This window comes from Canis lupus, chromosome 29 (assembly GCF_048164855.1).
Source record: "Canis lupus baileyi chromosome 29, mCanLup2.hap1, whole genome shotgun sequence".
NCBI classification, from domain to species: domain Eukaryota; kingdom Metazoa; phylum Chordata; class Mammalia; order Carnivora; family Canidae; genus Canis; species Canis lupus.
Window position 1 is genome coordinate 13,640,354 of NC_132866.1, and position 13,428 is coordinate 13,653,781.

The following is a 13,428-nucleotide window of genomic DNA, read 5'->3' on the forward strand; positions in this document are numbered from 1 at the left end:
CGAGAAGGGCTGGAGCATGCTCCTTGCACAAGGCCATGCGCTTGAATTGAATCATTGTAGCCTAATCAATGCTCTTATTGGATTACTGGCTGTTGCTTTTCTCAAAGATATTGTAGCAGAGACAATGAAATAGCTAGGGGAAAACTTTTTTTTTTTTTTTTTTTTTTTTGAAGCAGATCTCACAGTTGAGATTTTTCTCGGCTCTCTCTCTCCCTCTCCCCCTCTCTCTCCTGCTGGACTCTGAGTACAAAGCTGCCCTTTGAATGGGCTGCCTCAGGGCTGCTGGAGGTGAAGGCAGGGGAAAAAAAAAAAAAATCCAACTGGAACTAAATGAAGAGAGGTGGCAGTTTAAGATGGCTGTCAGCGTCGAGGTGTGTTAAGAAGGAGTTGTTTGGGACGAAAGCCTGGCGTTTAGAGTTCGGGGGAGATACTTTTTGGGAAAACTTTGACTCCACCATCACCATCGCCCCCCTTCTTCTTCTTCTTCTTCTTCTTCTTCTTTCCCCCCCCCCTAGAGGCAACTGCTTTCTTCTGCTGCAGGGTGTGTAAGCGTTTTTGTTGGTTTCTTTTACCCTCCCCCTCCCCCTCCCCCTCCCTGGGCTCTATCTGTCGAGTGCGGAGGGAACCCCTCTAGCCAGTATGTGAGCAGGAGGGTCAAAGGCAAAGGGAAAGTTAATAATGCCTGCTAATGGTACTAACAATTCAGGAGGAATCTTGTCAAAAGTTTTGCTGGAAGTGTGGGTCTTTGATTGTGTGTTTCCTGAAAGCAAGACCAATCATTTCCGTTTATTCACTGGCTAAACCCCTACTTGATTGGGGACAAGGACAGAAACCATCCATTACGATCTGATATATTATCCAAACAATTTAGTGTATTCATGAGGTAACCGAAACGTGGGGGCTGCGAAATTACCCGTAATCAATTGCAACAGCGAGTGTACGTCCCCGCGGGTGTCGGACAACTACAACTCGCCGTGTCAGTAACAGGCGGGAGCCGCAGCGGTTCGGAGTTGCTCTGCTTGCTACGCGATCGCCGGGCTGGGGACACTGGACGTGCTCAGAGGACGCGGACGCTGACGAGTTGGCCTCGCCGCGGCTGCACCGGGATCCTGGACCAGACCCGCCGCCTCCCCGAGAGCGCGCCACTCGCCGGTCGCCGCTGACCCGCCCGCGGTCGCCGCAGCCGCCCCGCGGGGACATTCATTCTTGCCGCTTGCCTCTCTCTGGGCAGGGCTCAGGAGCTCCATTGTAGGGTTCTGTCCCCGCGGTGCCTCTGTTTTGTTTCTTTTTGTTTGTTTGTTTCTTTTTTCTTTTCTTTTTTTTTTTTTCTTTTTTCCTCTTTTTTTTTTTCCCCCCCTTTTTTCCTATGTTCGGGAAACCAGACAAAATGGACGTTCGGTGCCACTCGGACGCAGAGGCTGCCCGGGTCTCGAAGAACGCGCACAAGGAGAGCCGGGAGAGCAAGGGTGCGGAGGGGAACCTCCCTGCCTCCTTCCTCAAGGAGCCGCAGGGCGCCTTCTCCGCGTCGGGGGCCGCGGAAGATTGTAACAAAAGTAAATCCAATTCGGCCGCCGACCCGGATTATTGCCGCCGGATCCTGGTCCGAGGTAGGGATGGGGTAGGGCTGCGGGGCGCGAGCTTTGGGAGGAGGACTCGGGGTGCCCGAGCGGCGCGCCGCCCCAGACCCAGGCCCGCGGGGAGGAGATGCTGGCTGGGACTTCCGAGAAAGTTGCGGGCCTCTCCCCACCCCCGCCCCCCCCCCCCCGGGGCTGGCCGGCCGCTGGGCGCTGGCACCTGGGGCGCGCACCCTCCGGGACCCTCGACCCTCCACGCTCCGAGGGGCCCCGCCTACAGGGTTGCAGGGGAGCCTAGGGGCTGCGCGGGCGGGCCCGGGCTGCAGGCTGCGGCCTCTGAGCAGGGGGAAGGAGCAGGACACCATGGAGGGCGAGTGCGCGCTGTGCGAGTCGGAGCACCTGCCGGGAGCCCGCCTCCAGGCCCCCGCGCCCCGGCCGGCCGAGTGCACGCTAGGGGAGCGCGGGCGCCGGAGCAGAGCAGCGGATCGCCCGCCACGGCCCGGCCCCGGGGCGCGCTGGGCCGAGGGCCCGGGCGCCGCGCTCAGGGCCGGCCGCCGCCGCCGCCGCCGCCGCCGCCGCCGCCAGAGGAGGCTGGGTTGGGTTGCCGGGGCACGGATGTCGCCTTCGTGCTCGGCTCGACCCCGCCGTGCTGCGCGCTGGGCTCCGGCGGTGGCGGTCGCGAGGCCCGGCCCCGGCCGGCGCCGCCCCCGCCAGCAGATCGCCAGGCCCCGCCGGCCCCGACTCTGTCCCTCCTCCTTCCGCAGCCCCGGCTCGGGAGAGAAGGAGACCCTGGGGTGGGGCGCTGGGACCGCCCGAGCGGGGTCTGGTCAAGGTGCTCCGGAGCTGGGGCCCACGCGCCCCGGCCTGGTCAGTCTGGAGACCCTCAGGCCACGGGGGACCCGGACCGCGCAGCCGAGGCTCCCAGGCCGGAAGGAGCATCAGCCGATTTGGATTTTTTTTTTCCCCTCCCGCGTCCAGAGTGCTCTATAAAAGCAAAGTCTGGTTCCCCCCCTTTCGTCCGCGGTGTGGAGTTAGCCCCCTCGCTCCCCCAACACACCGGGTCTCTGCTCCCGGGCTGTGGCCGCAGCTCCCCGCCCCCGCCCCCCACCCCCGCGACTGCAGGCGGCTGGCGAGCGAGTCCTCCAGCCCGCTCCGGCCAGGGAGGTGAAGGGAGACGGGAGGGATCCCGCGACTGACATCTCCCCTTCCTCAGATGCCAAGGGTTCCATCCGAGAGATCATTCTGCCCAAGGGCCTGGACCTGGACCGGCCCAAGAGGACGCGCACGTCCTTCACCGCCGAGCAGCTCTACCGGCTGGAGATGGAGTTCCAGCGCTGCCAGTACGTGGTGGGCCGAGAGAGGACGGAGCTCGCCCGGCAGCTTAACCTCTCCGAGACCCAGGTACCAGGTGGCCAGGCCTGCACAGCTCTGCAGGAGCCTGCCTCCCCCCACCGCTCCAGCCAGCTCTTCCCAGTACTTAGCCTGGCTCTGGACAGACTCCCAGGGGAGGTGGAGGAGGCAGGGAGGATGGGGTGAAAGACCTCACAATTTCTTCCCTTCCATAAACCTTTCCCTCTATGCCCTCAAATCTTCCAGGGCCCATGCTCTGCCCACCATGGCCTACCTAGCCCAGGAGGCCCAAAATTCTGTCCTTTGGAATACCTGTTGGATCACAGTCTTGAGAATTCCCTGCTCACCTCTGGGCTACAAGGAACCAATGTTTGCCCCTTGTCTCAGTCAGCCCATTTTGGCCAGATTTCCAGGCACCACTCCTCTTGGGAGCCCCAGCCTTATACAACAAGCAGGCCTGTTCTGCAGGAATGGGGCTGGGGCCAAAGCCATCTGGGTGCTGAGGGTAGCAACTAGATTGCAAAGGTGTGCATTCCTGAGATTTGCCCTCGCAGGACAGGCTACCCTGCCCCTTATGGCTTCCTCTGGCCCCGAGCTGGACCCAGACCCATTCCCAGCCCTGAGCATCCACTGGGCACCTATGATGCCCTGTCTTCTGTGCCAGTGAAATGTGAAGTGTGGGATCAGAGGCCGATGTGGGGCCCTGGTTGCCAGCACTGCCAACCGTGCTTGAGGTCTCTTCTTTTATATGAAATCCACATGATGTTACTGTAGTTAGCCATGTAGACTCTGGGTCCGGGGTTTTTCAGGGCCTTAGAGCTTTGCCTTGTGGAGGCCCTTGTGGGCCTAGGGAGGGCATGGTACCAGTTTGGCCTAGGTAAAGCAGACTTCTTTCTGAGGTCCAGTCTCCTTCCCTGGGCCCAGCCCTGAAGCAGGTAGGGAGCATGTTAGGTCTGGAATCTGGGCAGAAAGCTGAGAACTGACGACAGATCATATTGGATATTCTTTTTGAACCTGAATTGGCATGATAGCTTTTTCCTATTCTCTCTACTACCACCTCTCTTAGTTGACAAAATCTAGGCCTTTCCTTGTAGCTGCTAAACTCTATCCTGGGCCACCAACTAGGCCTCAAGAGAGGCAGAGGGAGATGAGAAAGTGAGAGAGAGGTTGGTAGAGAGGATTTAGTTCATCCCAGTCTCTTGATTTCCTCCCATGATTCCAAAGTCATGATGGAGAGCAGGGAAGTGATAAATTAAGAGTATCACTCAGAGCCTCCAATCCAGCGAGCAGAGGGAGGAGATGGAGAAAGCTTGGCCTGTAATCCATCCTGCACAAATTATTCCTTCTACAGCCACCTTCCCTACCTTTGCTGCTAGTTAATGGTCAAATGTGACCCTGATAAGCAAGAAACAGCTTCTTGAAGCCTTGGACAGGATTGATGCCGCAGAAGCTAAATTCGAGCTCCTTGGTTGGGCCAGGGGCCTGGGTCCAGAGAAGTAGAGCAACACTCCTCCCCACCCACTCCCGCTTCCCACACTGCAGTCTTCGGGTCTTAGCCCTCTCCTGGACATGTGAGCTCACAAGCTAGGATGATCCACGTCTGGCTGGTCCAGGTAGTGAGGCAGCCCAGCAAAATCCCTCTTGGTCTTCCTTGGAGTTAGGGTCGTGGACATCTTTATTGCTCTACTTATCATCTCGCACAGCCTGGGCCTGCTTCCATGACCCGGAAGCCAGCCTCCTGGAGCTGTGGTCCAACTCAAGGGGGCCCAGGCAGCTCCCCGGCTAGCACCTCTCCAGCTGCGGGCTGGGGTTGGGGTTGGGAGAGGGCCCCCGAGAACCCGAGCCCTCGCGTCCTGGGCGCCCGCTCGCGCTTGACGCCCCGTCTCTCCCTGCCCCTCTTTCCCGCCCTCCCTGCGCCCCTGCGCCCAGGTGAAGGTCTGGTTCCAGAACCGGCGCACGAAGCAGAAGAAGGACCAGGGCAAGGACTCGGAGCTGCGCTCGGTGGTGTCGGAGACGGCGGCCACGTGCAGCGTGCTGAGGCTGCTGGAGCAGGGCCGCCTGCTGTCGCCTCCCGGCCTGCCCGCGCTGCTGCCTCCTTGCGCCACCGGCGCGCTCGGCTCGGCGCTGCGCGGGCCCAGCCTGCCCGCCCTGGGCGCGGGCGCCGCCGCGGGCTCGGCCGCCGCCGCCGCCGCCGCCGCCCCGGGTCCCACGGGCGCCGCGTCCCCGCACCCGCCGGCCGTGGGCGGCGCTCCGGGCCCCGGGCCCGCCGGGCCAGGGGGACTGCACGCGGGCGCGCCGGCCGCCGGCCACGGCCTCTTCAGCCTACCGGTGCCATCGCTGCTCGGCTCGGTCGCCAGCCGCCTGTCCTCCGCCCCGTTGACAATGGCCGGTTCGCTGGCCGGGAATTTGCAAGAACTCTCCGCCCGGTACCTGAGCTCCTCGGCCTTCGAGCCTTACTCCCGGACCAACAATAAAGAAGGGGCCGAGAAAAAAGCGCTGGACTGATTTTCAGTGTTTGCCTGTATTTATATTTATAGTATCTATTGTGGTGATATTTATGGACTCGCGTCTGCGGCGCCCCAGGCTCCTGCGCTGGGCTTCCGGCCCCCACCAGGCCTCCACAGCTCTCCTTCCCCACTAGTCTCTGCCACCAACCTTCCTTCGGGCTACTTTTTTCCTACCTTTCCTCCGTGCTCCCTCACCCCCGCCCCGCCCCCGACTTCCTTCCGAATCCAGGAGAATCCAAAGAATTGGGGGGAAATATCCGAATTAGCCACCTGACGCCCCAACCAATGCCTGGCGCTGGAGGGAAAAAGACTGGTTCTAAGTCGAAGCACCGGGACACCTGCTCCAGCTCCGGCCGCTCCTGCTTTTGATCATTCTTAGGAATATTGAAAGAGCAAAGCTGCACGCAGACCCCAGGGGCTGAAAAGGCTGGTAGGTGTCGTTAGACCAAAAAAAAAAAAAAGGGAAGACGTTCCTTCCTCTCGCCAGAGCAACCAGGGCTTCGGGGAGTCCCTGGGCCCCACTTTGCGGACCGCTTGGGAGAGCCGGTGCACACGCAGCTTTCTGGCTGGACAAATCCTGCCGAATTTTTCCCCCTTTAGAGAAGCAACAATCATCACCACCACCACCACCACCGACCCCAGGAGATAAACCAAACGTCACGGTAGGCCAGGACGGTGGTAATACATTTGATCTCATCAGCAATAAAGCAAGAGTCCCAACTACTACCTAAAACCAGATGAAGCGAAACCGGTTTTCGAATACTCCCAACGACCGACTTTGGAAGGTTTAAGAGAATTCAGGATAGAGAATGCTGCGCAGCGCAATGCAAAATTGAGGTTCTGGGTGTTATGACTTTGCATGGGAAATTCAAAAGGAAAAAGCAAAAGAAAAGCCAACGCTGCTGATGAAAGAAAATTCAGAGTCTTTCCTCGGAGGCCGCTCGGGGCGGTGCCCGACAGCCCCACGCTCCTCCGGGCGAGAGCAGGGCGGCTGCCGGCGCCTCTCCCCACCGCACCCCCCGACCCCCGACCCGCGGGCCCCCGGGCGGCCTCGCTGCGTTTGGAAACGAATCGGTGCCCTTTGCTTCCTCTTCCCCACTCCCGGATTCACCAAACTCTTCCAACTCGCTGGAAACGCCTGGATTTCTTCGAGGACCGGGTGGCAGGGCCGAAGCTGGGGACAGCAGGGCTGCCCGGCCTCCCCGAGCCGCAGTCTCCGCGCCCAGATCAGCTCCCCGCCTGGATAGGAGAGACATCGGTCCCCACCCCCTCCCCTCCGACACCCCCAGGGGCCCCACCGCCCCGACTCAGAAACCCGGACCGCGCACGACGCCGGCACAGCCTCATTCCTTCCCGGAGCAACAACCACTGTCCCCCGCAGCCACGGCCCCCCGCATTTTAACCAAAACCACAGACCTAGACGGCGAGGTTGCCGCAGTGTCTAGAATGTATTCCTTCCTCCGAAGCGAGCGCAGAGCATTTTTAAAATAGTAATTTTATTGTAAATTATTTACGTCGGAAGCTTTTTTTTTTCCTCTTTTTTTTTTTTTTCTTTTAGAAAATAGTGAAGAAAATAATGAACGATTCAAACGCGGGTAGGTGTCACTGAATCCTGGCTACTAACTCTGTTCTGAATGTTTTGGATATTTGGATGTTTTGTATTTATGTGGTGAGAGTGAAATATATATATCTGAGATGATAAACGAGGTGCATTTTTGTCTTGTGTTTGAAGGATTAAAAAAAAAAAGAAAAAGGAAGAGGAAGAAAAGGAAGAAGGCCCCCAGGAAATGATGAGTCTGGGCGTGGGGACTCCTGGGGCAGAGGGTGGTCACCGGGGAGCGCGTGGGGCCCTGTAGCTGGTACCGTGAGCTCCTGGGTGGAGGTTTGGGGTGCCTCTGGTCCCCAGAGACCCAGCTACCTGCCTACACTGTTCCTTCCACTTCTCTGAGTACAGCTCCCTCTCTGGCTCTCTATCCCAGGGGTGATGGACCATCAGGCCTTCCCCTCTCGATCTCCCACTCTGTGTTTCTTGGCTTATTTAGGAACTTGTCTCCGGACACCCTAAAGTTCCTACCTCCTAACACTCCCAGTTACTAGAGTTTTCCAGCCACATCTCCATGCCAGCCAGCAGTATTTGGGATTTGCCCCGGCAATCACAGGGGCCCGGGACAGGCACGATTTTTCCTTTCTCCTGATTTAGAGAAAGTCTCTCTCTGCCTCAAAGAGAAACTCAGAGGGAGCAGGAGGATGGAATAGATATTAATTCCTGCACAGATCTCTTTCTACCCCATACCGGTCTGTATGCGGTGGTGATGGCTGTAGACGTTGTAGGCAGAACTGGGTGGGGGGGGAGCTAGGAAGGCTGAGGGGGTGCTCCTAGACACTCTCCTAAAGTCTGAGGCCCGGAATCGCAGGCACAGCGGCCCCAGCTCCCTCTGCTTGGTGCCCACATCCCTGGGTGGTGGTGTGGGGTGGGGGGCAGTTTCCTGGGGGCATCCGAAGGGCCGGGCCCCTTGAACCTGGCGAGGGTACAGCCACTGGAAATGAGGCAGCGGCACAGTGCAGGTGACCAAGTTCCCAAGCTAAGCGTGGATTGGATCTCTGAGTGGTTTAGGGCCTTCCCTATGAGCTGGGTGTCTTGCTGGGAGCAGCCACAGCCCCCAGACAGTCCACATTTGTTTCTCAAAGTCGGTACACACCCCTTAGCTTGCTACCTCTGGGCTCCTCCCCTCCCGGTCCTTCTCTGCTCATTCTCTTCCCTGGGAAGCTGCTTTTCCTCTTCTACCCGCCCCCCCCCATCTCTCTCCCCTGGTGCTCTGGGTCTCCTCTTTTCCATCCCCTTTCCCCAGCCAGCCTCTGTCTCTCTGCTTCTCTCTCATCTCTCTCTCTCTCTCTCTCTCTCTCTCTCTGATTCCTCTGCCTACCTGGGTGGCCCCAAGGCCAAGGCGTGGGTGGCTCTGCAGCGGTTTCCTGGCTGGTGGCTTGGGGCCAGAGAATGGGGGAGAAGAGAGTGAGAAGGTGGCATAATTTTATGGAACAAAAGAAAACACAAAATCCTAGCTTCATGGTCCCCAACAAGCTTCGGACTGTCCCCCAGGAGCCTCAGCCTGGGGAGTCATGGAGCAGATCCCTTAGCAGCTTTCTCTCCTTTCTCTTCCTGCTTGTTTATCCCTAAAAGGGGAAAGAGCCACTTACCCCATTTCTCTGCTCTCACCTCCCTTCCCTGGCTTTGGGAAGAGCTGCTGAGCTCTTCTCCTGCCACTCAGGGAGTGCAATTGTTCTTAACGAGACTCTTCTGCATAGAACATGAATCACAATTTTAATTAAAAACCGTTTATAGACAATTCATTTAATTTCAGTGCCTGTCTTGTTTGCCCTCCTTCTCCAAGGGCCTCCAGCAAGCTGCCTGGGTCCCTGGAGCCCTCTGGTGAGGACTCTAGCCTCCATCTAGTGACTCACAGGCCAGGGGGGAGGCAGGTGGCCTCTGTGACAACAGCTGGCCCTGCCTGGAAGAAGGTGGAAGGGGTTCCTGTAGGTCAAGGAGAACAGCTGGAGGTGGGGGAGCTGAAAGGAATCTCATGCTCAGGCCTGCACAAAGCAGCGTCCAAGTTAGTTCAGAGCGAAAAAGGAAAAGAAAGAAAACCTTTCACCAAACTCCTGTGACTTTGGTGGTCAGGTGTGGGGAAGACACGGAAAGTGCCTTTTCACCTGGGGAGTCGAAAGGAGACACATCCTCATATCCATCCTTGCAGTTGGCCTAACCCAGAGCACAGTGTATTCACAATAAATAGCATTCAGCAGCCCTTTATCGTGTCCAAATAGCCTTTCACTATACCGTCTCTATTGCTCCTTATTTTCAGAGGTCTAGCCTCATTTTAAAGAGCCACATCAGGCTTGGAGCAGTCAAATGACTTGCTGAAGACTGCAGAGCTAGTCAGAGCCACAAGCCTGAAAGTTCTCCATAGGGCCAGGGCCCTCTTTTTCCATTTCCCCTCCCCCCCTCCTTTTCTTTGCCTTTTCCCTTTCCTGGCTCTCTCTTTCCCTCCCTCCCTTCGTTCTTCTATTCCCTTCTTTCCTTCTTTCATTTCTTCTTTTTGTGCCTAAAGCAGCTGGCTCATGGTACCTGAATTCTTTAGCGTGTTTACAGCCGCATCTGCAGACTCCTATTTCCAGCCCTCTTTTTACTACGCCAGCTGCTAAGGATTTACTCGGTGCCTTCATTAAGAAGTTTGAATTATTCCCTTCTTCCTGTTTTCTTTCTTGCCAGTATCCAATACTTTCCCCCTGCTGCTGTCTAGAGTGACTTCTTTAAACCCATCTCTACCTTTACCATCTCTACCTCATACTTCCGTAAAGCAATTTCTTTAAATGGAGATCTAATATTCATACAGTAAACATCTATATGGTAAAGTAGATGAAGCTGAAGGGCACAGTTGGTGAACCTTTACACACACACTCACGCGCGTACATGTGCACACACACACACACATACACATTCTTGAATTGTTTCAGTGATAAGCTTTCAACTTGTCCTTTTAGGCCAAATGGTGATACGATGTCTTTCTCCTGTTTGAAAAGAAATGTCATATCAGTGTGCTGTTATCGCACAGAAAACCTTCCCAGGACAGCTTCCTAAGGCTTCTTGAAGGAATAAGAAATTCTGTATTTCTCTCCATCCCCTGCAGTTCTAAGTGACTTAAGTCAAACATCTGATTAGAACTTAAAATGTGCTAAGTCAGTGTTTCTCAAGAAACAAGGGAAGGCCACCTGCTTCTGAAATATCTGGAGACTGGGTAAAATGCAGATTCCTAAACCTAGCTGCCCCCGCCCCATATGAATCAGAAACTCTGGGAGTGGGGCTCAGGAATGTGCATTATTAATACGTTTCCCAAGTGATTCACATCCATGCTAACATTTGAGAACTGTTTGAAATGGCAAACTTTCAGAACGCTGCAACTTCTAGCATCTGGTCCAGGGTCTGGCGTTTGGTAGGAATACAATGAGCGTTTGTTAAACAGATTAACCTACATTTTCTGACAGTTTAGAGTTTCTTGGATCACATCATACCATTGTAATTTAACACTATTTCTACAGCAGGAAATCTTTACATCCCAGAGTCTTTTACTGGAATAGGTTTCATTTTGAGGAAGCAGGGGAGGAAAGAGGGATAAATTTTGGTGGTTTCTCAGATCTCAGGGATGATTTTTTAAATGAACCCAACTGGGACCAACTTGCTGGACATGCTGCTCCCCTTCAGACCTGGGAGTTTGGGGAAGGGGGTAGTCCTCCAGCTTTGCTGATAGCCCTCAACCTTTCTTGGTTGGAACTAAGGATTCTGTTGGAGAGAAAATAGAGCAATGGAAAGGAGCAAGGCACCAGGGCCAGAGAAACTGGGATGAAATGGACACGGAAACTGCAAGTCCCTTCTGTACTCTCTGATTTATGGCTGAAACTTATTTTCTATGGAGAAACACATTTACTTACCTTCTTACCCTGAAAACAGAAAATAAATGTGTGCTTCATATGGTAATGTTGTATCCATTCTTAAAAAATACCAGCAACACAGACATACACACACACACACACACACACACACTCATTCCTTGGTATCTCATCATGCCCACCATGATGGTTTGCTAGTCTAAGAAAAAGTGATTATTCTTAGTGGTTACTGGTTATGGGCTCTAGAATCAGAGTGACTTGGGTTTGAATCCTAGAGCCACCACTTAATCGCTGGGTAATCTCAAACAGCTTCTCTAAGCCTGTTTCCATAAATAATGGTAGCTACTTCAGAGAATTTTCATGAGCAGTTAATTAGAAAAGGCATGGAAAGCATCTGGTACAACCTAATATAAACATTCAAATGTTAGCTATTTATTATAAGGCAGTGTCACTGTGGTCAGTGATCTGAGACTCTGGGCCTCAGTTTCCCCATGTGTAGAGCAAAGGATTTGGCTGAAAGTCCTTTCATGAGGAACGACTTGAATTGTGGTTGAGCCAGTCATAATGGAATTTACTCTCCCTGCCTTTAGACTGGATACCACAGTCATCAGTAAGCACACCATTTTTTAAAAAAGATTTTATTTATTTGAGACACAGAGAAAGAGAGAGAGAGAGGCAGAGACAGGCAGAGGGAGAAGCAGGCTCCAGCAGGGAGCCCGATGTGGGACTCGATTCCAGGTCTCCAGGATCAGGCCCTGGGCTGAATTGTTGGCTGCATTTCTACCAAGACTCCAATGCAGGGACGCCTGGGTGGCTCAGCAGTTGGGTGTCTGACCCCGGCTCAGGGCATGATCCCAGAGACCCAGGATTGAGTCCCACATCGGGCTTTCTGCATGGAGCCTGCTTCTCCTTATGCCTGTGTCTCCACGTTATAAATGATAAATTATTATTTTAATGATGTGGCACACAGCCGTTAGCTGTCAGTCTCCCTTGAGAATTACCGTAGCTGAGAGAGCCGCCTTGCCCAGAGTCACACCCCATTGTCCAATGACTGAGCAACAAGAGGATACACTTGGTAGCTTTGAAGGACCATTCCATCTTCCAAACTTCCTGAATTGTTGGCTGCATTTCTACCAAGACTCCAATGCGGGGACACCTGGGTGGCTCAGTGGTTGGGCATCTGCCTTCGGCTCAGGGGGTGATTCTAGAGATCCAGGATCGAGTCCCACATCGGGCTCCCTGCATGGAGCCCGCTTCTCCCTCTGCCTGTGTCTCTACATCTCTCTCTGTGTGTCTCTCACGAATGAATGGATAAAATAGTTTAAAAAAAAAAAACTTCAATGCAGCTGGACTTCTTCTGCCCACTACTTCTTTCTTTTCCCTTTGACACTTGCTGAGCTTGAAGCATTGGCTAATATACCTCTTATGTGCTAATCTCCCCTCTTCTTAGGGAACCCAACTTGCATCAAATGTTATGGGAAAGACCTTGGAAAGTGATAGAAATGGAGAGGAAGCACTGAACGCCTAGAACATAGAACGATTGAGGACAGATCATGGGAGAAGCGGCAGCAATGCAGGCAGGACCTGGTATACCATATTCATGACCCCATCACTGCTTTACCATCAAGGTGATGGGGAGTCACTGAAAGATTCTCCCAAGGAGATCATGAAATCATTGCAGATGTGTATTTTGAAAGATCTTTCTGGCAGTAGGGGAGAATTTCACGGGAGGTGGGTGTGGAAACAGGATTCTGGGGCAAAGAAGGTTGGTGAGTTCACTCCATAGGCACAAGCGAGGCTGGTGGTGGAGGTGGTGTCATCCATTGGTGCAGAAGCAGCGGAAATGGAACAGAGGGAATGGATTCAAGGCATTTTCTAAGATAAGAATCAACCGATCTTAGAACCAAGGGGAGGTGACTGATGCCAAGATTGGGTCCAAGTGGAACTTTGCAAACATTTCCTTTGAGCCCGAGAGGGAATCAGATGCAGAGCCTGAACTGAAGAAGGGCTGGAGGCACAGGTGGTGCGGCCCAGGCTGGGGAAGGAGAGGAAAGCTCCTGCTGGGTCTTTGGACCAGAAGGTAGGAGGGCCCAAGGATGGGAAAAACCCTGGAGCATGCGCCAGAGTCCCTCCTCAGTGGGCGGAGTCAGGGTGAGTACCTGAAGGACTTGGACTTTGTGTCCCCGGCTCAGGCCCCCGGTGCCTCCTCAAAAGGTGAGGCTCACCTCACCCCATACTCCCTGGGGCTGGCCAGGATGCGGGGTAGGCACTGCATTCACATGAGATGCCAGATGCGACCACCACCTGGAAGGTGACAGCTGGGCCTCGTGTGAAGCTTTCAAGGCCTCCACCTAAGCTGAGCCTGGCCAAGGTGCCCTGTTGTTCAGTACTAGTGGAAGTTAGTGCTGGAAATGCCTTCCTCGCAGGTTGGGCTCTGCAGATGTCAGTGGTGACCCAGGTCTGTGGAGCAGCCAGCCAGACCTCAGGAAGTGTGACCACGACCCCTGGAATCCCCTTTCTCTATCCCTGGAAATCCCTTTGTCTACCTGACCCTC

General features: G+C 54.8%; 1 protein-coding gene across 1 annotated transcript; it reads left to right on the top strand.

The window, feature by feature from the left end:
- Positions 1-1,311: 1,311 nt before the first annotated feature.
- On the top strand, positions 1,312-7,134 carry VAX1 (ventral anterior homeobox 1). The gene is made up of 3 exons (XM_072804723.1): positions 1,312-1,607; positions 2,788-2,975; positions 4,854-7,134. Exons 1-3 carry the CDS (start codon positions 1,367-1,369, stop codon positions 5,427-5,429), a joined length of 1,005 nt encoding a protein of 334 aa, XP_072660824.1. The 5' UTR covers positions 1,312-1,366; the 3' UTR covers positions 5,430-7,134.
- Positions 7,135-13,428: the final 6,294 nt, after the last annotated feature.